The 25,300-nt window shown below is 38.8% G+C and overlaps 1 protein-coding gene across 1 annotated transcript in view; it reads right to left on the bottom strand.

Annotated features, from left to right (window-relative positions):
• The window catches only part of nsg2.S (neuronal vesicle trafficking associated 2 S homeolog), a 33,493-nt gene extending 9,341 nt beyond the window's left edge, over nt 1–24,152 (bottom strand). Inside the window, 4 exon segments of the mRNA NM_001096547.1 lie at nt 532–642; nt 20,693–20,812; nt 23,679–23,826; nt 24,113–24,152. Coding sequence (NP_001090016.1) covers nt 532–642; nt 20,693–20,812; nt 23,679–23,804 — 357 coding nt within the window. The 5' untranslated portion in view covers nt 23,805–23,826; nt 24,113–24,152.
• Nucleotides 24,153–25,300: the final 1,148 nt, after the last annotated feature.

The raw sequence follows: 25,300 nt of genomic DNA, 5'->3' as shown, positions 1-25,300 counted from the left end.
TCAAACATGAATAGTGCTAACTCCCTGACCCCTGGTGTTACCATGACAGCTTTCACTGTGCTCTTCAAATAATGTATACAACGATGCATGAAAAAGACATTTTTAGCCCAATACTCTATAGCAGTGGTCCCCAACCAGTAGGCAGTGGGCAACATGTTGCTCACAAACCCCCTGGATGTTGTTCCCAGTGCTTTAATTTTGATTCCTGGCTTGGAGGCAATTTTTAGTTGCATAAAAACTAGGTGTACTGTCAAACAGAGCCTCCCATAGGCTGCAAGTCCACATAGGTGCTACCAAACCCTTATTTGGCACCCCAGAGACTTTTTCGTGCTTGTGTTGCTCCCCAACTCTTTTTTCATCTAAATGTTGATCACAAATAAAAAAGGTTGGGGACCCCTGCTCTATAGGGTAAGCATTTCAGTCATAGGATATAACTCTGCTATTCTTTACTGTTTAATGTACTAAACACATATCTTGAATACTAGACACTTCTGTTTTGCTTGCAGTAAATGAAAGTAGCCCAGCACCTACCTTGTAGACAAATCCATCTGGACAGCTGTGGTCATATGTGAAGGCTTTATACACCACAAGGAATACTATACAGGCAAGAAAGGCAAGCGCCAGACTTATTAGGATTGTTACCTAGAAAGAAATAATGAACCTTATTAGTATTGACAGAATGGTTATGTTTCTCAAAGAACATAAGAAACATAAGCTTGAAATAAAAGGCTTTAACTTTGTTATTCAGCAGTAACTTTGAAGTACAATTTAAAGTACAATTGTTCTACCCCACAATGGTCACTGGATGTCAGAAAGTTTGATATTCTTCTTCTTTTTTTTTTTTTTTAGGGTAGTGGCACACGAGGCTACTGGGGGAGATTAGTCGCCTTCAGGCGACTTTGGAAAATGAAGCGTTCCGAGTGCCATCCAGCCAGTGATTTACATTCTAGCCGGCGGGAAGGCATTTAGGGGAGATTAGTTATCCGAAGAAGAGGCAATTTGACGCCCGAAGAAGAGGTCGATTTGTTACCCGAAGAAGAGGAGATTTGTCGCTGGGTAACTAATCCCCCCAGTAGCCTCATCTGCCACCAACCACTGCACATATATCTTTGTCTTGTTTTCCTGAGGAAAGAGCAGAACGTTTCGCAAGCTAATATCACATTTTTTCCCAGATTTTTGATAATGCATGATGAATAAAAATTATATAAAGCATCTCAAGACTTCTTTCAAAGGGCTGAAAGCTTTTCAAGGAGTTTGTGCTTTCAGCCCTTTAAACCTCTGTACAGTTTTTCCATTAGGACTGACCCGAATGATCTACTTACAGGCTTTAAAAACATGTTATCTGCCCCCGGTTTACTGCATCTCTGGAAATGGCATTGAAGATAAATGAATCTAAACAGCGCAGAAGTGATAGTTTTACCGTGGATTTTATTTCATTATTTCAGATATACAGTAAGTACCTGCAATTACTGAGTTATATTCAACTTCAGATCATTATAACAATACACGTATTATGCTCACAAAAAAGACCACAGCACAATGTAATAAATAATGTCTTTATGCTGTAGCTGAAATTTTACATCTCATAAAGCCTGAATTTAGAACAGAGACTCAAACACTTAGGGAGCAGATTTATCAAGGGTCGAATTTAGAGTTTATGGGTGTTTATAAATATTTTTGACCAATTCGGGTGAATGGGATCTGAATTCTGCAGGTTTAAAGTGCTGAATAGTCGAATAGCCAGTACATGATAAATTTCTAAATTCAAATTCAATTTTTTTTAAAAAATTAGAATTGAATTTTAACTATTCTCCAGTCGAATTACACTAAAAAAAAAACTTGAATATTAATTTTTTCAACCCTTGATAAATCTGCCCCTTATAAGTGACCTAGGAATATGGAATATGGAAAAAAACAAACTTTTTTTTATATATGAACCTCTTCCAAAAAGGTGGTATAAGTAGTCTTAGTACAGTAGATATAAATTCTCAAGGGAACTGTTTACATCAGGTTTTGGAATAGGTGGGAATGTGTTTTGCGTATGCTTTTATCAGAAAAATCTGAAAAAAAAGTGAAAATCGGATGAAATCCGAAAAAATCGTGAAACTCTGATTTTTCTCTATTTTTTCGGATTTTTTCCCGCAAACAATATAAATTCAGACTTTGATAAATTCGGACTTTAATAAATAACCCCTTAGTATGTTATAGAATAGCAAGTTCTAAGCAACTTTTCATTTGGTCTTCATTATTAATTTTTTCTTCTGATTTAAATGGGGGTCAGTGACCCCATCTAAGAAACAAATACTCTGTAAGGCTAGAAATGTATTGATATTGCTACTTGTTATTACTCATCTTTCTATTCAGGCCTCTCCTATTCATATTCCAGCCTCTTATTCATATAAATATATGGTTACTAGGGTAATTTGGACCCTAGCAACCTCAATGCTGAAACTGCAAACTAGAGAGCTGCTGATAAAAAGCCAAATAACTCAGGACCCACACTTGACAAAGGAAACTGCCCAAAACATGTTGTGTACCTCTATCCCCAATAAAGAAGTTTTGCAGTCCAGTTGCTGCCTTGGATTTGTCCCACACCTCTACATATTTCTACAGATTGACCTAATTGGGATATCAGGCACAGGATACCCCGTGGGAAAATCCGACTAAGAGATGTGGTGAGCTCCACTTGTCAGGATTTCACCCGGACAGCTCGGTTTTTGGATCCAAATTAGGAAATCCAGACAGGACATTGTAGTGAATGACATGGCAATTAGTCAATCACTGATCGCCATGTCATCAGTCCCACCCCTGATATAACCCCCCACGGCACTCTCCCCACACCCCAACATCACCAACCCACCCCCGATGCCACTGGCCCACCCTCCTATGTCACCGGCCTGCCCCCTGCTGTTCATAAAAAAAAGAGTTGGAAACCCTACAAGAAACATCTTAAGAGGCTTTAATGTAAAGAAAAATGAGGCACTGTCAGGACTGTGGAAGGTGGACAGGCTTTGTGTACTATGAACCAAAGAATAGTAGAGGGTCTGAGCCCAAATCAAAGAGTTTTTTTTACAGGTAAACGTATCACAGATTATTTAAAGGGCATGTAAAGTCTAAAATAGAATAAGGCTAGAAATGCTGTATTTTGTATACTAAATATAAACATGAACTTACTGCACCACAAGCCTAATCAAACAAATAATTTATGATTTCAAAGTTGGCTACAGGGGGTCACCATCTTGTTTAACTTTGTTAAACATCTTTGCAAGACTAAGACTTTGCACATGCTCAGTGTGGTCTGGGCTGCTTAGGGATCGTCATAAACAAAGCTGCTTGAGTTCTGCATGGCTGGGAAGTAAGGCGGGGGCTCCCCCTGCTGTTCATAAGTATGATTGTTTCCCTGCTCAGCAGTTAGGGACCATCTGACAATTCCGATCCACAGCAGTAAATGAAGGGAGAATTTCACTGCATACAATCAGGTTTCTTATAAAAACGGTACACATTTTTTAAATAAAGAATATTGGAGATATGTTTCTTTTTCATTAAAGAAAGAAAAATGGGATTTTTTTTTGCCTTTACATGCCCTTTAAGGATCTCGTTTTATGTGGAAGATGTTACATATTGAGAGAATAAAGGTGCTTTAACATGTCAAAAAGTATCAGTATCAGGTCAAACATTTGGGTCATGATTTCATGGAGATCTTGGTGGTGATATACATTTTCAGAGGTCTGAGATTTACATCTGTTCTTGGCCTGAGTTTATACATCTTTATCATATGAGCCAACATGAAGCATCAAAACTACTTAGCTAAACAGAAATAAATATGCCTACACCAAACACAGTAGGCCTTGTTTACAATTGCTGTATGTAGTGGGTGACACTAAAATGCACAATATACAAATGTGGAAGTTGGACCTTTTTTGGTGCATGAGGTGTAAAGTGCAAGAGGCTACTGTATTATCTTAGACCAGGTGGAAAGTACATGGGTATCTTTCTGTGCTATGCCTTTAATATGCTAACAAGGTGATTACATGGTCTTTTCACTCACAGAGCAACCTGCATGCATTTTACTAACCTTTATTAATCCATCTACCAGTACTGGTTGTGCTTGATTTTGGTATAGAATATGGCAATTTTGGTAGAATATGGCAATGTGCATTAAACACAGCAACATGTACAGATTTGTTGCCCTTGCGCTCAAACCATTTGTAAATTAGTTCTTAAAACTTTAACTGAGCTGGGGGGGAGTAGTAGTGAGAATGGAGGACTCTTCCTAAAAATTACAAGCCATCTTGAAAAAAATGAACTCAATTTAGAGGACATTGATAATGGAATCTGGCAAGGCTAAATCCGTCTGTCTATAAGATGGGATTTTGCTTCTGCAATATTATAACTAGTGTCTACAAATTAACAACCCTTTACATTCTCATTTTGCTCACACGGTGCCAATGGCACACCAGTAACTACACATGTTCAAACTGCAAATCTGACTACAATATATATAATCCCATATTATCGTGTTTTCTGCTTCCTCACGAAGCGGTCATTCAATGTGCAATCACAATGGCGTTACAATATTGGGTTTTACCAATAACTGGAGATACATATGTAGTTGCCTTTGAGTGCAGTTTGCCTTCAGGGCAGGATAAAGGAGAAGCCCAATATAGGAATGTATGATACACTGTAGATCTAAGCCTTATGGATCACTTTATAACATAGCGTAGCTGAAAGAATGCGACTTTTGTTTCTTTAAATCAATTTGCTGCATGTTGTCAGATCTCCTAGGGGTTTGTGGGGACATTAAAAGCCCATTTCTTCCAGGCATGGCTTTCAGTTGTTTCTCCCCTTCCCCCGTCTTCTCTAATGGTTCCTTCTGAAATATTTGTGCTACATGCAAATTCTCTCATAATGTAGTATTGCTTTATTTATTTATCAGCCATGCTTCTCTGGTGCACAATGAATAAAACAAACACCAGAAACTGAAACGATGTTATGTGCCATCTGATGGCATCTAAAACAGCACTATTCATCCTTTGTTGTATATTTTAGATTTAATCTCTGAGGAAAATCTGCTGCCTGTTTATACAAGCGTTTGGTGCAGGAGTTGCCTCTCAGCCATCTAAACAGGCCGTGGCTTCCTTTCACTGGAATGGGAAACAGTAGGCAGCACAGGTGTTTGATAATTCTGGGGTAAAATAGAGTGGATGAAAAAGGATGGATTATTTTACCCATTTCTACCTTTGATAAATGAGCCCCATAGACATGTACTGTATTTCTAGGCATTTACTATCACAGACATAGTACTACATTTTGCATTATTTGCCCCTTATGAATAGTCTGCCAAAAATATAATATTATGGTCCAGATTCAGATCAATAAAAAAAAATGTTTATGTCTTATCCCATGAAAAACATAGGGGTGAGATTCAATTGGACGAGAAGAAACATTTCTCTTAATGCAATTCCAGTTTTTCAACAGAATTTTCATGTGATTAAGGCTGGAATTACACGGTGCTCGTCCTTCTGATCCGACGCAATGAGACGAAGCGCAGGCGTCACGTCGGATGGGCCGAATCTAATGTAAGTTAAACAAATGTCGCATCTATAAACTGATTGCATACGACAACTGTGACTGCTGAACGTTGTGTCTTAATCCGACAGTTGTGTCGTGTTGGATGCAATCAGTTTGTAGATGTGACATTTGTTTTACTTACATTAGGTTCGGCGCATCTAACGTGATGCCTGCGCTTCGTCTCATCGCGTCGGATAGGTAGGACGCACACCATGTAGTTCCAGCCTAACAGTGAGAACATTTTTTTCCTGAATTGCATCTGGCTCCATGGGACAATCCAGAATATAATAAGGAGATAAATCTTTTTCATCTAATTGAATCTGACATAACTGAAACTAATGAAAACACCATTACAAGTGATGGGGAATTTATTCGCCAGGCGCGAATTTGCGGTGAATTCCCATGATTTGCCGCCAACGAATAAATTCGTGAAACTGCCGTGAAAATTCGTTAGAGAAAATTAGCCGACGTCAAAAAAAAAATGGACGCCAGTGTCTGTTTTTTTGGACAAAAAACGCAGTTTCGTGAATTTTTCCCGAAACACCCCAAATTCTCCCATCATTAACCATTGTATTAATGCTCACTAATGCAAAAATCGGTCTCAACACAAATAAATGTTCACAAATCGAATAAATGTACGCAAAGTGAACAATTTTGCCTTTTGCGAACACTGCCCCTCACACCACCGTAGGATAGCGATTGTGAATTTTATAGTTTGAGTGATGAGAGAATTCTCTAAATGAATTCAAGTCAATGGGCGTCCGAATAATTTTGACACACGACAGTTTTTATGCACACGACTATTCCAACGCATGCTCAAATTTTTTTTATGCGCCGGATTTTTCGCTGGCAAATTTTCGCCACAGTTTTGCGAATTTAATAGGCGGCGAAACTTAGAAGTTTGCCATGTAATTTGCGCCTGGCAAATTTATTTACCCATCACCAGGGCAGCCGTCATGGGGGACAGGGGGGAGAGTTGTAGGGGGCCCTGAGTATAAGGGGGCCCCGGCCACGCCACACTTACGTGATTAGCCGGGCCCCCCATTTTTTTGAGAGCTGCTGACTTCGGGAAGACATGGACGTTTAAGGGGCCCAGGCCACCAATTTTCTTATAATGGGGGGGGGGCTGGCCACCAATTTTGGCCACCAATTTTTTTTCTCATGTGGGGTCCTAGCCACCAATATTTTTTAATAGGGGGGCCCGGGCCACAAATGTTTTTTTTATGGGGGGCCCTGACCACCAATATCTTTTTATTTTTTATTAACATGTGGGAACCCTAGCCACCAATATTTTTTTTGTTTTTTTACTGTGTTGTGGGGAGGGCGGACCTGTAGGTGGGGCTTGCGGTGGGCGCAGCCCAGGGGGCCAAGGAAATTTTGTTGTACGGGGCCCTGCGATTTCTGATGGCGGTCCGGCCCATTACTAAATATGAGGTAAAAAGAGCCCAGGCTCATGTTGGACCTTAAAAGGGGCTTGAACTCTTCAGTCTGAACTCAATAAACAACATTAATTCCTACCAAAAGAGCAAGCTGTCCATCCACCCTATCCGTATGATAAGCAAAAATGGTCAAATTCAGCTGGAACCTTAGCCATAAGCATACGGTATATCTGAATAGAACTTGCAAATCATGAAACCATACAAAACTCCTGTAAAGTCCCAATGTAACTGTAACATCACACTAAGGAGTATCGGCGATCCTTTTCATGCAAAATAGAAGCCCATTTTCTGTCAAAGTATCTTTTAGCTTTATTTTGGTGGCAGCTCTTAACCTTACTGGTGCCAAAGGGACTTGAAAATACCATTACGAATGTCTGACATTTGCCAACTCCTCACATGTGCCGGTTGCCATAGAAACATGTAGTCTCTACTGAAATGAAATGGAAATAAATGAATCTCGTACATACAAACCGCCGCTGCACAATTTATATGTGCCCTGGAGAAAGAAGATAATTAGGAATAACTTTGAAATTAAAAATATATGTTTCCGCATAATCTGGGATGTCATAATCAGGGAGATCAACAACACGGATTTTGTTTTGTATTCTTTCATTACTGAATAAACAGTAAAACGGAATTATCAAGTAGAATCTTAAACTTACATTATTTAAACATACTGTACCTTTATAAAAGATAAGGATATTAGAATTAAAGAAAGGCACAAGGTAGCGGACTTCTAATATCCTCAGTTTTCAAAAATGACAGAACTAAGCACAGATTATAATCATTTGGTCGGCACAAACTGGGGCAAAATCGATAAGGTAATTAGGGGCAGAGAATTGGCACTAATGTTGTTTTAGCCAACAGTGATTCAGTCCTAGTCACAAGCTAATGCTTAGAAAGCAGATTGCTGCATTTTGGGAAAGAAGAGCGAAAACTTTGAACTTGACATTGATTAAAACTGTAAAATCATTATCCCACTAAACAGTCCTTGCTGCCCTTTATATCACCGGAAAGCAGGTTTCTCAGAGGTCAAGGGCTGAAATAGGAGTGCTAGTACAGGATCTATTATCTAGAATCCTGTTATCCAGAACGCTCCGAATGAAGGGAAGGCTGTCTCCCATGGACTCATTATAATCAAATAATTCAATAAGTACCTTGTACTTGATTCCAACTAAAATATAATTAATTGTTATTGAAAACAGTGCTATTTACTAATTTAGTAGACTTAGGGGTTATTTATTAAAGTCCTATTTTACTATAAAATCTGAATAAACCTCCAATTTTTCGAGATGTATTATAGCCCGACAATGGAAAAAGTCGGCATCTCACACCTGCCAAGGTTGTATATAAGTCAGTGGGAGAGATCCCTATCCTATTTAGAAGTTTCTGTGGTCTGCACTGGATTTAGCATGAAAATCCGACAGGGAACAAACTCGAGATGGAAAATTAAATTGTATGTTTTTTTGGGGTTTTTTCCCGAATCACTATATTTTTTGGGCTTTCTCCCAAAGAGTCCGAATTGTTCGGATTTTTGCTAAATGCCTGAAAAAATAGAGTGATTTGGGAGAAAAATCAGAAAAAAAACCATTCAATTCAGATTTTCACTCTTGAGTTTGTCCCCGATCCGATTAAATTGTGCTTTTTTAATAATAAATAAGGTCCAATCCTGGATTCTAGTTTGGTCAGACTTTTTTTATTTAAATACTTTGATTTTAAGGCCCTTAAAGGGATACTGTCATGGGAAAAAAAAAATTTCAAAATGAATCAGTTAATAGTGCTGATCCAGCAGAATTCTGCACTGAAATCCATTTCTCAAAAGAGCAAACAGATTTTTTTATATTCTATTTTGAAATCTGACATGGGGCTAGACATATTGTCAATTTCCCAGCTGCCCCCAAGTCATGTGACTTGTGCTCTAATAAACTTCAATCACTCTTTACTGCTGTAATGCAAGTTGGAGTGATATCACCCCCCTCCCTTTCCCCCCCCCAGCAGCCAAACAAAAGAACAATGGGAAGGTAACCAGATAACACCTCCCTAACACAAGATAACAGCTGCCTGGTAGATCTAAGAACAACACTGAATAGTAAAAACCCATGTCCCACTGAGACACATTCAGTTACATTGAGAAGGAAAAACAGCAGCCTGCCAGAAAGTATTTCTCTCCTAAAGTGCAGGCACATGACCAGGGACAGCTGGGAAATTGACAAAATGTCTAGCCCCATGTCAGATTTCAAAATTGAATATAAAAAAATCTGTTTGCTCTTTTGAGAAATGGATTTCAGTGCAGAATTCTGCTGGAGTAGCATTATTAACTGGTGCATTTTGAAAAAAAACATGTTTTCAGATGACAGGATCCCTTCAAAGTATGGAGATCCAAATTACAGAAAGACCCCTTATCCAGAAAATCCCAAGTCCCAGGGACTCCCAGGTCCAATACCTGTATTTAAACTTTATACAACAGCCAGTCTGGCCCTGATTATCATAGGGATACAATAAATATACAATGTGTGACACGTGAAAGTCTTTCTGCATCAATGTACATGTGTGTTCATCTCTAGCTAGTCCTTGAAATTTGAGGTGGCACATTGTTTATGCAACATGTATCCATGATATGTCTGCAATAAATCTGTCAGATCAACTCTTCACAAACCCAGGAAACAAAAAAGATGGGATGCTAATGTCCACAAAGTTAGTTGAGTTATGTCTACGTTGAACATTACACTGACATATTTATTTGGGTCACTGTCAGTAGCCTCAACAGTACCTGGTTTTAGATTCAATAGGAACCATTACTCTTTAGTTTCTGCTATGATCTTTTGTCCTCTGAGACTTAGAAAGTTAACAAGCTCTTATGTTATGTAATGGACTACATTTTATGAACATTTATCACAATAAGTATAAAATGTCAAGACATTAATGTTATTATTAATGAATAGGCCATACATCGTCTGATAATGTTCAGAAACAAGGGCAAAACATGATGATTTATTAAAAAAATGTTTAATGTAATGCTTAATAATAAATATAAGAGAATAACCTGCAGGACAGAAAGTAACTTTTCCAAAGATCAGAAAGGATGGCAGCTAAACAGTTGAGGGGATCTATTTATTATGACCTAATCCACAAAACATATTTGTAATTATAGTAAAAGTCAATTTCATATAGTTACAATTGGTCCTGGTGCAAAAGTCACAACCCCTTTGCCACTGAAGTGAATAGTATTTACATTATGCTAACTGCATTAGACATCATCTATTTAAAGCAGCAATACCCACATCAACAAATTCAAGTATTTATAAGTAATTAGAATATAATGTACTGTTGCCCTGCATTGGTACAAGTTTTGAATTTGCTTTAAAAAGATTACTTTAGTTTATATAAATAAGATGCTGGGTAACCTTAGGGGCAGCCATTCAAGCTGAAGAAAGCATACAGGTAATTTAGCAGATAACAGATAAGCTCTGTAATAACATACAATGGTATTCTACAGAGTCCATCGGTTATCTGTTATGCCGAAAACTTCCCACACCAGTCAGTTGAACTGAAGAAGCTGCTCGGATGACTAGTGAAACATCTTCATTGATTACTCAGCAAGTCCAGTTGTTTTTAGATTGACCTATACTAGATATACCATTTAATGGTGTTACTGTTGTTTTAACAAGACACCAATCAACAGGCATCTAGTTTGGTCTGGGTCTGGGTGCTAACCTTTAACACTGTGAATAAATTAAAATCATTAAAGGGGAAGGAAACCTCGTCGGCGCTAACCCCCCTCCCCCCTCCCGTGTATTGCCCCCCTCCCTCCTCCCCCCTGGCCTACCCCTCCCGCTGGGCAAATGCCCCTAACTTGTTACTTACCCTTCTGCGCAGGTCCAGTCCAGGGAGTTCACAGGCGACATCTTCTTCCACGCGATCTTCTTCCTCCTTTGACCAGCGTTTTGGCGCATGCGCAGTAGGAGCATTTCGCCGGTACGGATCTACTGCGCATGCGCCAAAAGTCACGTGGTCAAAGGAGGAAGAAGATCGCGTGGAAGAAGATGTCGCCTGTGAACTCCCTGGACTGGACCTGCGCAGAAGGGTAAGTAACAAGTTAGGGGCATTTGCCCAGCGGGAGGGGTAGGCCAGGGGGGAGGAGGGAGGGGGGGCAATACACGGGAGGGGGGGTGGGGGGTTAGCGCCGAGGAGGTTTCCTTCCCCTTTAAGCAAACCAAATACAGTGACTGGCCCAGCAATACCATGTCCAAGCGCTGTAGCCAGGGTAAGATATACCAGCATTAAACACAGGCAAATATTATGTTAGCAGTTCCTTGATACAGATGTAGTCAAACTTTATCCCCAACACTAAAAATACAAATGACTGTGTTTTATTTAAAGAACCATCCTGAATAGCATATCCAGGTAACAAACTACATACCTGCAATTATTATTTCTTATTTGGGCTGAGCAACAATTAGCAACCAATCAGAAATCATCTTTGATCTGTCTGTTATAAGATATAAAATAAAACCAAAGAGCTGATTGATTGGTTAGTTATTAAAGTAAAGATGGCTATACACGGGCAGCTAAAGCTGCTGATATTGGTCCTTTAGACCAATTCGGCAATTTATCTGGGGCTTCCGACGGGTCTTCCCAATCAATATCTGGCCATGATATTAATCGGGAAGTTTTAATTTTTCCGGCGACCGACCTGTCGGAGCCCATTGCTCCTCATTGTAATCCGATCATTTGGCCCTAGGGCCGAATGTTCAGATTACGCGGATATATGCCCTGCTGTTGGTGGGCCTATTGGGGAAAGATCCACTCGTTTGGCGATGTCACTAGACGAGTGGATCTCTTCGTGTATGGCCATTTTAAATCTGGATTACCGGTAGCAACCAATCAGCAATTAGTGTTGATCTGTCTGCTAAAAGAAAGTAAAACCAAAAAGATGACTGGTTATTTATTGAAATCAGCTCTAAAGTCTGTCAGTCTTTAAATACACATAAAGTAGCATCATCCAGAAGCAAACCTAAGAACAAATGCATGAGGCTGGGAAACAATGTGTGATCTAAATGACAGACAATTAAAAGGAATCAAAATTTTGTTTCGTCAACTGGAAATGGAAGTTATTTAGACGATGAAACATTGTTGTGATTTTGTGCACATAGGGAGAGACAAGAGATGCCAGGGATTATATCAGTTTATAGTTTTGCATATTTGTAATGGTGGTCAGAGGACTGGATGTCAATAGTAACTTCCTGAGTGATGTCACCGACATTTATTTAGAATTACGTTCAAAGGCAATTATCATAGAAAATATTAAAAGGAATTTGAAACCAATTATGTTTTGCCAATACAACAATGTGTTTAAAAAAGATGCAACATGTTTCCTATAAACAATTCTTGCTGTGGTTGCTGTTGGTATTATAACACTTGGATATATGAAGACAAGACTCTGATACAGATATGGGATCCGTTATCCGGAAACCCATGATCCAGAAAGTTCCGAATTACTGAAAGGCCGTCTCGAATAGACTCCATTATAATCAAATAATCCAAAATTTTAAAAATGATTTCCTTTTTCTCTGTAATAAGAAAACAGTAGCTTGTACTTGATCCCAACTAAGATATTATTAATCCTTATTGGAAGTAAAACCAGGCTATTTGTTTTATTTAATGCTTACATGATTTTCTAGTAGACTTAAGGTGTGAAGATCCAAATTACGGAAAGACCCGTTATCCGGAAAGCCCCAGGTCCCAATGATTCCGGGATAATAGGTCAAATACCTGTACTGATTGTGACCACATAAGGCTTTTCTCTGGAGTCGGAGCAAATCTGACTTTTTGACAAGCACAGGGAGATTTATCAAGCGCTACCTAATAAAGTCAGCCCAAATCAAGCATTACTAAAACTAACAAGTTAATACTGAACCTCTTGTCTCTTAACTTGCTCCTTTTAGCTTCTCTGGAGAGCACTTGGTTACCCTAATGTGCAAATGTGCATGCAAAGAATGATTTGTTTAGTTTTAAACAGAACTATGGCTCAGACACATCTAACACTGCAAGGAGAAGCTCATATGAAGGTGAGAAATGGAATGTGAAGCAGTGGTTTTCATAATTAGTGATAATAATACTTTTGGTTATTTAGCTGTTCCTTTAACTGCTTGTGTTGGACTTGAAATCTTTGGATTGAGGGTATAAGTGGCCAAAGATATAAGAAAGATATATCCTGGATGGATTCAGTTGTCCAGCAGATATTTGTGTCATCAACAATCACAGATACATTGCTTTTGGTACCCTTCCACAAGTCATTAAATGAACAGATACATGATATTTTCATCTATCCATTTACAAACAACATCACCAAAACCAACAGGCCTCGATTTAGACAGACCATTTGTGGTACTGTATCAAAAATCCTTGGAACGCTAGAAGATCACAACTACTGCAACCCAACTGTTCAACTTCCTGATTGTTACGTCATAAAAAGTAAGTAAACGTATCTGACATGTACACTCCATAAAATGGTCCTGTCCATTCTGCTGCTTATCAGTTATATCAGAGTCCTCGGATTACTGACAATAGCCCAAGATATAGGGGTTTGCTTTGATACAAACCATCACTTGAAGAGTCTACCAGGCAAACATTGGCCAATGGATATTTAGAAGACATTTTGATATTTGATACAAAAGAGATTTGTTATTGACCATAGCTTATTGAGTAGCACAAAAGTGTAATCATTAAAGTCGGTGTAATATGGTGATCTCCACGCCATATCTAGCTAATCTGAGCATTAAGGATGTTGTAATGTTTAATTATCTACTTGACATGTGATTATCTTACGGTTCTGTTCAATAATAAGGACCCTACAGTATTGAGCCACAGAGTACATATTATATGTGAGGCACTGTCAGGCAAAATGATCTCACAAGCAGGGCCGGACTGGCAATCTGTGGGTTCTGGCAAATGCCATGTGGGCTGCTGTAAGGTCCCATAGACAGTCACTATTTAATGAACTGGTGGAGGACTATTTGGGCCTCTGTGTATTGGAATGCCATGGCCTATTTTGACTCCCAGTCCAGAACTGCTTAGACTGTAGATCAGATTGGGTGCCTTAAAAACTGTATCCAATTAAAAATGTCTCTGATCCTGTGGGCAAACTCTACCAGTGTACACACAGAACAACACTTGTTTTGAGAGCAGCTACAAACAATGAACCTGAGCCAGAGCATCACTAGTGATATCTTCTATCTCTTTTAAATGCAACTCCCTTTCCCTGACAAAATTAATTTGTATCAGGAGATGCCAAGCAGGACTCAGTAATTAGTAAAAACTCACATAGAAAATGCCTGTATTCATCCAAAGGCCCCAGCCATACTTTTTTTAAATTCCAGGAGTTCTATAGATGCAAATATCAAGCACGTTTTCACAGAGGCACCTGTTGTTCACAGTTTTCACTGACTTATGTGTCTCTCACCAATCATAGTGAGCTATAACTCAGACTAAGCCTAAACTAACCCATCAGCTCCTCTACCTAGAGTTCCTGCCTCTTCTCAGTCTGTTGCTGTTATTTGTCTAGTCATTTGTCTAGTCTATTGTTTGTCTTGTCCGGGTATGTGACTTATCCCCAAGCCAAGCTGCACTTACAAAAAATGTCTGTAAAAATCTTTCCAACGTGTGAAATAAACTTGTCATTTAAAAGTGGGATAAGTGTAGGTAGGTCATATGGAATCTGAAATATAAAGCAACTGCGCTCAGCAGTTTATTACTAGATATTAGTTCTGGAAGTATTTTATTGCAATGAGCCTGATAACCTTTTCCTCTCAATCCCCACAGCGCTGGAGAAGGCTCCCATAGGCACAATATATTTAAGCCAAATAAACTCAACTCTTGTTAGGATCAATATCAGATTTAAACAGATAGAAACCCTGTTCCTGAGAGATACAATTAAATGGAATTGCAGAAGAACCCAGCAGCTCGGAGATGGGGATTGAGATTTGTGTGTGTTTGTGGGTATACAGAGTAGCACTGATAAAAGTTAAAGAAGTTGAATAAAAGTGATAACCTGCATTGGCAAACAAAGCAGAGTTTTAAAGGGGTGGTTCACCTTTAAGGTAACTTTTAGTATGTTCTCGGATGGCCAATTCTCAGCAACTTTACAGTTGGTCTTCATTATTTATTTTTTATAGTTCTATAGTTAGTTATCTTTTTTGTCTGACTCTTTACAGCTTCAAATGGGCATCGCTGACCCCTTCTAAAGAGCAAATGCTCTGTAAGGCTACAAATGTTATTGCAAATTTATTATTACCCATCTGTCTATTCAGGCCTCTCCTATCCATATTTCAGTCTCTTATTCATACCAATGCCTGGTTGCTAGGGTAATATGGACCCTAGCAATCAGATTGCTAAAATTGCAAACTGGAGAGCTGTGGCATAAAAAGCTAAATAACTCAAAAACCTTTGGAAAAAATGTAAACTAATTGCAAATTGTCTCAGAATATCACTCTCTACACCATGCTAACAGTTGTTTCGAAGGTGAACGGCTCTTTTAATTGCAAGCTTCCAGGGCCAATATTCTATAATCAGAAACCAAAATTACAGATTTTTACATACACTGAGGGGGTTATTTATCAAGCTCTGAATTTATGTTAGCATTTCTAAGAAAAAAAATCAGAGCAACTCCGAATTCCCGAATGGACATTATTTATCATTCGAAAAAATTGGTTTGGCAAACTACGGACCTTTGCCCGAAAAGTCCAAAGTTTTCGGACTTTTCTGTAAAAAACACAAATTTTTCTGTGTTTTCTTACTTTTTGCCCTGAAATCCCTGAAATTATCGGATATCAGTACTGACAGCAGTGCAAACACTGGGCCCTTCCCCATTGACTAATACAGCACCCTGAGAGCTGTGAGATGGAGTTTTCATAACATCGGACTGTAATAAATCCAGAAAAATTCAGTTTTTTTTTTAAGGTCCGAAAAATCTGAATTTTTCGATTTCAGTATTTGGAGCTTAAAGGGATACTGTCATGGGAAAAAAAATTTTTTTCAAAATGAATCAGTTAATAGTGCTGCTCCAGCAGAATTCTGCACTGAATCCATTTCTCAAAAGAGCAAACAAATTTTTTTATATTCAATTTTGAAATCTGACATGGGGCTGGACATTTTGTCAATTTCCCAGCTGCCCCATGTCATGTGACTTGTGCTCTGATAAACTTCAATCACTCTTTACTGCTGTACTGCAAGTTGGAGTGATTATCACCCCCCTCCCTTTCCCCCCCCCCAGCAGCCAAACAAAAGAACAATGGGAAGGTAACCAGATAGCAGCTCCCTAACACAAGATAACAGCTGCCTGGTAGATTTAAGAACAACACTCAATAGTAAAAACCCATGTCTCACTGAGACACATTCAGTTACATTGAGAAGGAAAAACAGCAGCCTGCCAGAAAGCATTTCTCTCCTGAAGTGCAGGCACAAGTCACATGACATGGGGCAGCTGGGAAATTGACAAAATGTCTAGCCCCATGTCAGATTTCAAAATTGAATATAAAAAAATCTGTTTGCTCTTTTGAGAAATGGATTTCAGTGCAGCATTCTGCTGGAGCAGCACTATTAACTGATTCATTTTGGAAAAAAAATTTCCAATGACAGTATCCCTTTAATAAATAACTCCTGTAATGTGGTGAATTGTAATTGCTTGGGTGCATGAGATAGAAACAATTGCACAAAGTTACCTGTCAAGTATTGACAATTGGGGTGGTTACATTTAATATGTAGGTGTAAAATGGGAACAATGTGGTGGGGAATATGTTTTCTCAAATGTTAAACATTATTTAATGTAACCAGATTTGAAAGGACCAGAGGGAATGGTATAAGGTTTTACTGAAGGCTCTAGTTCGGCATGTAAGAATGTTTCTGGTCAGACCATAGTGTACATTGTAGAGTGTTTCATTATTTTTGAAGGTTTTCCATTATCATTGTCACCTCATAATGCATTTTATTCTGTATACTGCATATGTACAATTAGAAGTACTCTGTCATGTTTTATAGTTTATCTAAACACAATACAATGTTTGCAAATGACATTGCTTGAATTAGATTCTATTGCACCTTTTGTTAAGCAGATTTCACCATTTCATACAGAGGAAGCAATGAGTTCCTTTACTATAAAGCAGTACATTGAAGGATATTACAATAAAAGCATTTACCCAAATCCTGATACAAAAGGATCACGGGTTGGTAAGAAGCTTGAATACAATATGTATTTCAATCTGCATGGGAATATTGCTACACATGACCAGTGGTTGTCACTGCTATAATTAGAATTTCTAGAGAGACCAGGCAGATACAGTATGTCGGCGGTGTTCTGCCCTTCATTTATCATTGTAACGGCTGAATTAAAAGATAAAGAGGAATGTGCAGAAAAAAAACAATAAAAGACTCGCAGGCACTTCTAAACCAACAATCAGGAGTTTATCCATCAAATCTCACTTTAGCACACTGATTTAATGTTCATAGAGAGAGATAATGGTATATTTTAATAGAAAAAAAAGATCCTTTATCCCTGTTAATGAAAAGAATATTACTGTTATCTATTGTACATTTATACATTTGCAAACGGTTTGGCGGAAATAGAAATAAACGGTTGGTTTAACGGGGCATAATGATTATTGTTCTTACACCATGTGATTTTTTTTCTGCAAGACGTTTATATATTTAGAGTGTCAACCTCCCAGAAGTGATTTTTCAGAGGAGTTTGGTCATGACTTGGTCATCCCGCGTTACAGGATTCCAAGCATTAAATAATATATTGGCGACATCATTTAAAGGTACAATGACTGTAAACTGTAAATGGTACAGTAGGTTGTTCACCTTCCAAACACTTTTTCTGTTGAGTTGTCTTCAGATTGTTCACCATAAAGAAAGACATTTCTTCAATTACTTTCCATCTTTTATTTTTTTACCATTTTTCCAAAATTAAAGTTTAATGTTCCTGTCTCGGGTGTTTCAACCTGGCAGCTCAGTAATATAGGAACAGACTGTTACAAATTGCTACATTAGTTGATATATTTCTCAGCAGCATCTGGGGAATATTAGCAACTAAGTCTAACAGCTGCCTTTAATGAAACTCAGAGATTCTGCTCAGCAGGGACAAAAATAAGAAATGTATCAACTCAATGTATCAATTTAGAACAGTTTACAGGGTTGGTGACCCCCCCTCCCAGAGCTAGAATTATTAGTGTCAGAAGTATTAGAAAAAAACAGTCACACACAGAAAATAAAATATTTTGACAATTTCTGGGGGACTATCTGAAACCAACTAAACTGAAAAAAGTGTTTGAAAGTAAACTACTACTTTAAATAACACAGTGACCCACAGCACCATGATTTGCAGCATCAAATAGTACAGTGACCCATGACGTTAAGGGCAGAGACACACACTGCAATTCGGGGACATTAGTCGCCCGGTGACAATTCGGGGAGATTAGTTTCCCGGCGACAAATCTCCTCTTCTTCGATGCGACTAATCTCCCTGAACTGCCTCCCCTGCCTTCCCGCTGGCTAGAATAAAAATCAGCTGTGAGATGGCACTCGGATCGCTTTGTTTTACGAAGTCGCCTGAAGTTTAGACGCCGTAAGAAAAGGAGATTTGTCGCCGGGCGACTAATCTTCCTGAACTGCAGCATGTGTCTCTGCCCTTAATGGTAGAATGAATTAAATAGTCAGGAAAATCCACTGCATTAAAAATCAAGGTAGCTTCCTGCATTAAATGCAAAAGTGACCCAGAGTTATATTGAAAAGTGAGCAACAGCATTAAATGCTAAAGTGACTCCCAACTGGCACAGTGACTTATTGCATTAAATAGAACAGAGATTCCTACAAGTAAATGGCACAGAAACTCCCAGCATTAAATGGCCCTGTGATTAACAGTGTTAAATGACACAACAGGGGTTACTTATTAAAGTCCGAATGCCAAAACACGGAAAATTTGGGTTTTTTATACTATAAAATGCGAATTCTTAGTGGGAAAAAAACTAGAATTTTTCGGGATTTATTATACCCCAGGATGGAAAAAGTCAGAATCTGAAAATCTGCGTTGCATAATCCGAAGATTTTGCGGCTTTCGGGCAGAAATCCGAAAAAGACTGAGTTTTTGTGCGAAAAATCGTAAAAATTCGTATGGGTCAAATTTGTCATGTGTTTTTCCCGGCACAGGAAATTTTCAGTAAAATGCATTGATAAATAAGGGGAGGTAACCCATTCGGATTTGGTCGGAGTCATTTTCAGAAAATAATTTAAAATATAAATTTGGACTTTGATAAATGGGCCTCCCAGTCACAGCTTTAAATGGCACAGTGACCCACAGAATTTAACGACTTGCTGAAGGGATGGTTCAATTTTATTATGTTATAGCATTGCCAATTCTAAGCAATTTTTAATTATGTGCCTTTCTCTTCTAACTCTTTCTGGCTTCCAAACTGGGGTCACTGGTGCCATTTAAAAACAAATGTAAGGCTACAGATGTATTGTTGTTGCTGCTGCATTACTGGGCTTTCTATTTCAGCCCTCTCCTATCCATATGTCTGTCTCTTAGTCACATCTTTGCATGGTTGCTAGGGTAATTTGAACTGCAAACGGGAGAGCTGCTGAATAAAAAGCAAAACAACTCAAAAATCTACAAATAATAAAAAAAAATGCAAATTGTCGCAGGATACCATTCTCTAGATCATACTAAAAGTTGATTTAAAGGTGATACAGTGACCCAGAATTCACAGTGATTCCATGCCTTAAATTGAAATAGAAAACCCCAGCAGTCATTGGTACAGTGACTTCCAGCATTAAATGAAACAGTAAATCACAATGTTAAATTTCACAGTAACGTTTCTCTCTTTCAATCACCTTTGAGCCTCTTGCCACTGAGACAGACACACAGGATTTCCCTATGAACTACATTTGTGACTCTTTAACTTGCTGAAAAGTGCTGCGAGCCCTTTCACTGGAGTAAGCTGAGCTCTGATTGAAGTAATTGACAAATGGATTGAATCAGAGAACAATCTTAAAACAAGCACTCAAGGTCATTGGCCCTTTGGAGCAATGAGGCCTGGAATTGCATCTCTATCCACACTGTTGTTAATCCTCAATGCTTGTCATGAGACTACAATGTTGACTGTGATGGATAATTGTGGCATGGTGCAAAACACTGTACAGGCACTTGAGGGCTACATAGAGTGACTGGGACTGAGGTTACCATCAAATGTCGAAGAAGAAAATAGGGCCGACCGGCACTCAATGGATCCACAGGACCAGAGAAATGAAATTAAAAGAATATTGAGCCCATGACTAAGTAGGGTGGATGGAGATGCAGATTTATATATACTTTTAACTTTGTATAAATAAAATATTCTTTTAATTTAATTTCTCTGGTCCTGTGGATCAATTGAGTGCTGGTTGGCCCTATTTTCTTCTTTTCTGTACTGCACCCTAAAGCTAAGGGGCTGGGGCTGGAGCACCCGGACCACTTTCACTACTCCGTGAGTCATTTACAATTTATTCTGGAGCACCTTGCCCTTCCCCAACTACCATCAAATTTCACCATATCCCAGCAGGCAAGTGCACCCTTGTTTCAAATTCATTTTGATACATACAACTATATATATATATATGACAGTTTGAAGTGAAACATTTATGCAGCTTACCTTTAACCTTTCTGTCACCCCATCTGTGAAGCTGACAGTAAACTCAGCAATCTTTGGCACCCGGATTTTACCCTTGTTTTTTTGATCAGACTGATACTCTGTTCTTGTTTTCACGACCACCTGCAACAATATTCATTGTTAAATATGCCATTTTTGTGATTTACTTCATTTATATGTTTCAAAAAAGCAGCTCCGCCTCCTTCTAGTGTAGTGACAGCCCTTCAGAAGCCCAGAAGCCTTCACTTTGCATCTGCCTTAGCACCTACCTCCTGAGTAGCATGCCAGCCTGAAAAGAGCCCAAGGAATCCATATTGTAAGTAGAGGTTAAAAGAGAGAACTTCATAGGCATAGTGCTACTAGCTAGTGATGGGCTAATTTCTCCCGTTTCGCTTCGGCAAAAAAATTCTGAAACTTGATAACTTGATACTACCTTTCCCCTAATTAAATTACAGTTAACATCGGGATTTACTTACTCTTTAACCTTTTGAAGTCTTTCCTAATATGCAGCATTATTTAGGCCACACTCTCAGCACTATTGCAGTAATGTCTAGTTTATTTTTGACTTGCTGAAGGCCAGTTCTCAGAAGTGATTTAGAAATTATTACCTCCCTATAATTATTAACTCCCTAAATGTCTTATTTCCTGGAGTCTTATTTAGTTTGCTGTTCATAGCATAGCTTGTCCCCGAAACATTTGCTGGGATCTCACTTCAATAAAAGAGAAGTTTTCGGTTTTTGCAGAAGCATTGTGTGGAGTGCGCCTTTGTATCTATTTTTCTGAGTCTAAGATGAATATACTAGGCTGCCGGATCAAGTGAGCTGTAGCAATAGAGAGAGATGTGCTAACTGCTAAATATATATGAGGGGTGGGGGTGACTGCGATATTGATATCCATATGTTCTCTGTTCTACAATGAATTTGTTGAATGCAGCACACAGGGTAGCTACAGAGGACACTAGCTCATTACTGTATATCCTGCAATGAACAGAGACCACTGGGGAACATAAAGTCTGCAGAACTGCTTTGTTTAACAAGCATAACCAGTACTTGTAGGGGGGTGATGATTAACCAAGTGCTTGAAATATCCTACTCAGAACCATCATTTGAAGGCAAAAAACCTGATAAGTGCTCATAATTACACTAGTGGTGATTTAAATGTTTTAAAGGAGATGTAAAGCCCCCATGCATAAATGTAATCACTGAAGAGCCTCTTTGAAATGTCTAAATACCTGCCACTCTGGTTGTTCAAAGGTTAATAGTAAGGCTTGCGGCATCCACTTAATCACTTAGGATTCTTTCTGCTCCTCTAACCCACTCAGCCCCCTCCCTTGGGAATTTCCTTTGGCTGTTGGCTACTGAGCATGCTCAGTTTTTCTCAACTCAGATTAAAACACACCCTCCAGTCTAACAGCCAATGAAGAGGCAGCATTGCTGATTTCCATAGAAACTCTGCTCTAGCTGTCTGGTTTTTATTTTAAATCCTAACCCCCTCTCCTGAGCTCAGAGTAACTATTACAGAGCTCAATCCAAGCAGGACTTGTCATCATAGTAAATTCTGTCTGTGTTTGCCTGCATTCTTTAATTTCATGAACTTTATATCACATATGTGCTGTTTGCAGATATAAATGCACTGATGATGTGTCAGAGGGAAAATGGCCCCGGGTGAAAGCTGCTATTTGTTTTAGGAAAATGTGATGGTGCTGGCAAACGCAGGGGGTATGTGCAGTACATATAATGCCATTTGGGTGGGGGAGATGTGCCTAACGTATATACATAGTAGGGAAATGTAGGATTTACATGTCCTTTAACCAAAACAAATTATAAAATACTTAGTAAGTGAGTAACTCCACCCATGTTTTTGAAATCGTATATAATGAAATCAACTTTATGCAAATTGTAGCATACATTAATCAAAAAATGTTAAGTAGTTTTAAAGTTAAAGACCGTATGTGTCTCTTTTTGCACTGCTGGGTCTGACTGGTGACAAGGCAGCAACCTGCTCTCTTCCAACCAAGACTCCATTTCCCAGAATGCTATGCATGCTTCCACACAGGTCTAAAAATCAGCTGACTTCTGCTACACCCTTTCAGAAGTCAGAACTAGCAATACAGAGAATACAGAAAACAAATTTGTTTTACAACTAATAATTTATAATATAATAGAATTTCATTATGATAAAAATAAAATTGGGGTTGGGAGGTCCTTTTTAAGAAGTTAACATAGGCCTTTAAATCACACATGTGCGTTTATAAAATTGTTATATATGCAGTGCCACACCTGTCTCTCTAACATTGGCGGTCAGACACGAATATCTAGAAGAATCTTCTCTCTAAAGACCATACTATTCTCACCCAAATACCAGTATGTGTACAGTCTATAAAGGCATTTTATCAGTAGGCATGAATCAACCCTAGATGATAGATAGATAGATAGATAGATAGATAGATAGATAGATAGATAGATAGATAGACAGATTAAATAGATGATAGATGATAGATAGATAGATAGATAGATAGATAGATAGATAGATAGATAGATAGATAGATAATTGACATATTAAATAGATTATAGATAGATGATAGATAGATGATAGATAGATAGATAGATAGATAGATAGATAGATAGATAGATAGATAGATAGATAGATAGATAGATAGATAATAGATAGATGATAGACAGATTAAATAGATGATAGATAGATGATTGATAGATAGATAGATAGATAGATAGATAGATAGATAGATAATTGACAGATTAAATAGATTATAGATAGATAATAGATAGATGATAGATAGATAGATAGATAGATAGATAGATAGATAGATAGATAGTAGACAGATTAGATAGATGATAGACAGACGGACGGACAGACAGACAGACAGACAGATAGATAGATAAATAGATAGATAGATAGATAGATAGATAGATAGATAGATAGATAGATAGATAGATGATAAATAGCTAAGCAGACAGAGAATGAGATTTACCTTCTCTGGAGCAGGGAACTGCAGATGATTAACATCCAAGGGTGTGATCAGGGGGACAGTCTGAAACCCATCCTCACCAGAAGGCTCCTTGTTCTTGTCGCTTAGATTACTCCCCAGCTTCACCATCCTTAATCCTTACTTCCCAGACCTCAAAATAAGGAGGGTAGCATGGGTTACAAGAATGCAAATGATAATAAGAGCAGAGAGAAGAGGAGAAATCCTAGAGCTGTTGGGAAGCAGATCTGTCATTAACTGGCAGTTGTGTGGGAGACAGGGACAAGGACAGTCTAGCGAGCGATAATAAAGAGAAGGTGAGGATCAAGTGTAAGATTAGGTGAAAACAGTGCACAATCTCGGCTATTGTCTAGCCCTTCATTTACACCCACATGAATACTGATATAGACAATAGAATACAGTAAAGAGCATGTACTTACCCACACAAGCTTAGTGGTTAAGAAAGAGCCGGGAGCTGTCCGAGGTGCTGCTGAACAGCTACTGAAGGCGAGCAGGGAGCCCACTGTTTCACCCACTGCTTCACCCACTGCTTCTGCGGCACTACAGCTGGAGCTCTCCTCTATTCACTTGCCCGTCAGCGCCACCTGCTGCTGGAAACTGAAATCACCACCCGAAAGTACAGGCTGCCCTTTAGCTTCTTTCTCAAAATCCCTTTTAACCGGCATTGCCTCCTACAGGAGAAAGAGAAGGGAGAAAAGTCAGCACATTCATTGTATTCTTTCTGGAGCTATGCTAAAGCTTTACATCAGTGGTGTAACTACATATTGCTGGGCCCCACAGCTAATTCTTTTTCAGGCCCCAAAAATGTCTGGAGGTTGTTTTAACAGGATTTATTCAAAATATATATGAATTAGGGACTCATGGGCCCCCTGTACCTCCTGGGGCCCCCTCTATTTCCTCTATAGTTACAGAAACTGGACACGACGAGCCCCGCAGGATTGGGAGTCGGTAATGCACTGGGGTTAGATTTCTTCACATTATGGAAACAGTGCCGATATGAATTAATACTTTCGGCAGAGTGTGAAACTCATGAAGAGCTTGGATATAAAAAAAAGTGTCATGTTTCCTTGGAGACAGGATTAAAAGCAGCCAAGACACAACGCTTTCACCTACATCAGCAAAGAGTTGTGAAATAAATAGCTCCTTGCCAGCTCTAATCGCAATCCTTTTCTCTGTCCTGAAGCACTGGACTCCTGATTTCAGATGAACATACATTGTATCATTCTAGGAAAGTGTTATGTGCTTAAGGCTAGCGACACACGCGAAGATTCGTGCCTCACAAGGAAACTTCGGACGACTTCGGAAAACTAAGAGTTCCGAGTGCCATCCCACTTGCGGTTTAGATTTGAGCCTTTGGGAAGGCTTTTCGGGGGAAATCTCCCCGAATCTTTGCGTGAAAAAAATTTAACGAAAAAGAAAGCTATCTCCAAAATAGTTTAATTAAAAAATGTGTGCAGTTTTTTAAAGAAACCTGACTGTATGCACTGAAATTCTCCCTTCATTTACTGCTGTGGATAGGAATTGTCAGCTGGTCCCTAACTGCTGAGCAGGGAAACAATCATACTTATGTACAGAAGGGGGAGCCCTGCCTTACTTCCCAGCCATGC

This window comes from Xenopus laevis, chromosome 3S (assembly GCF_017654675.1).
Source record: "Xenopus laevis strain J_2021 chromosome 3S, Xenopus_laevis_v10.1, whole genome shotgun sequence".
Classification (NCBI taxonomy): Eukaryota; Metazoa; Chordata; class Amphibia; order Anura; family Pipidae; genus Xenopus; species Xenopus laevis.
This window is presented reverse-complemented; position numbering and strand designations above follow the sequence as displayed.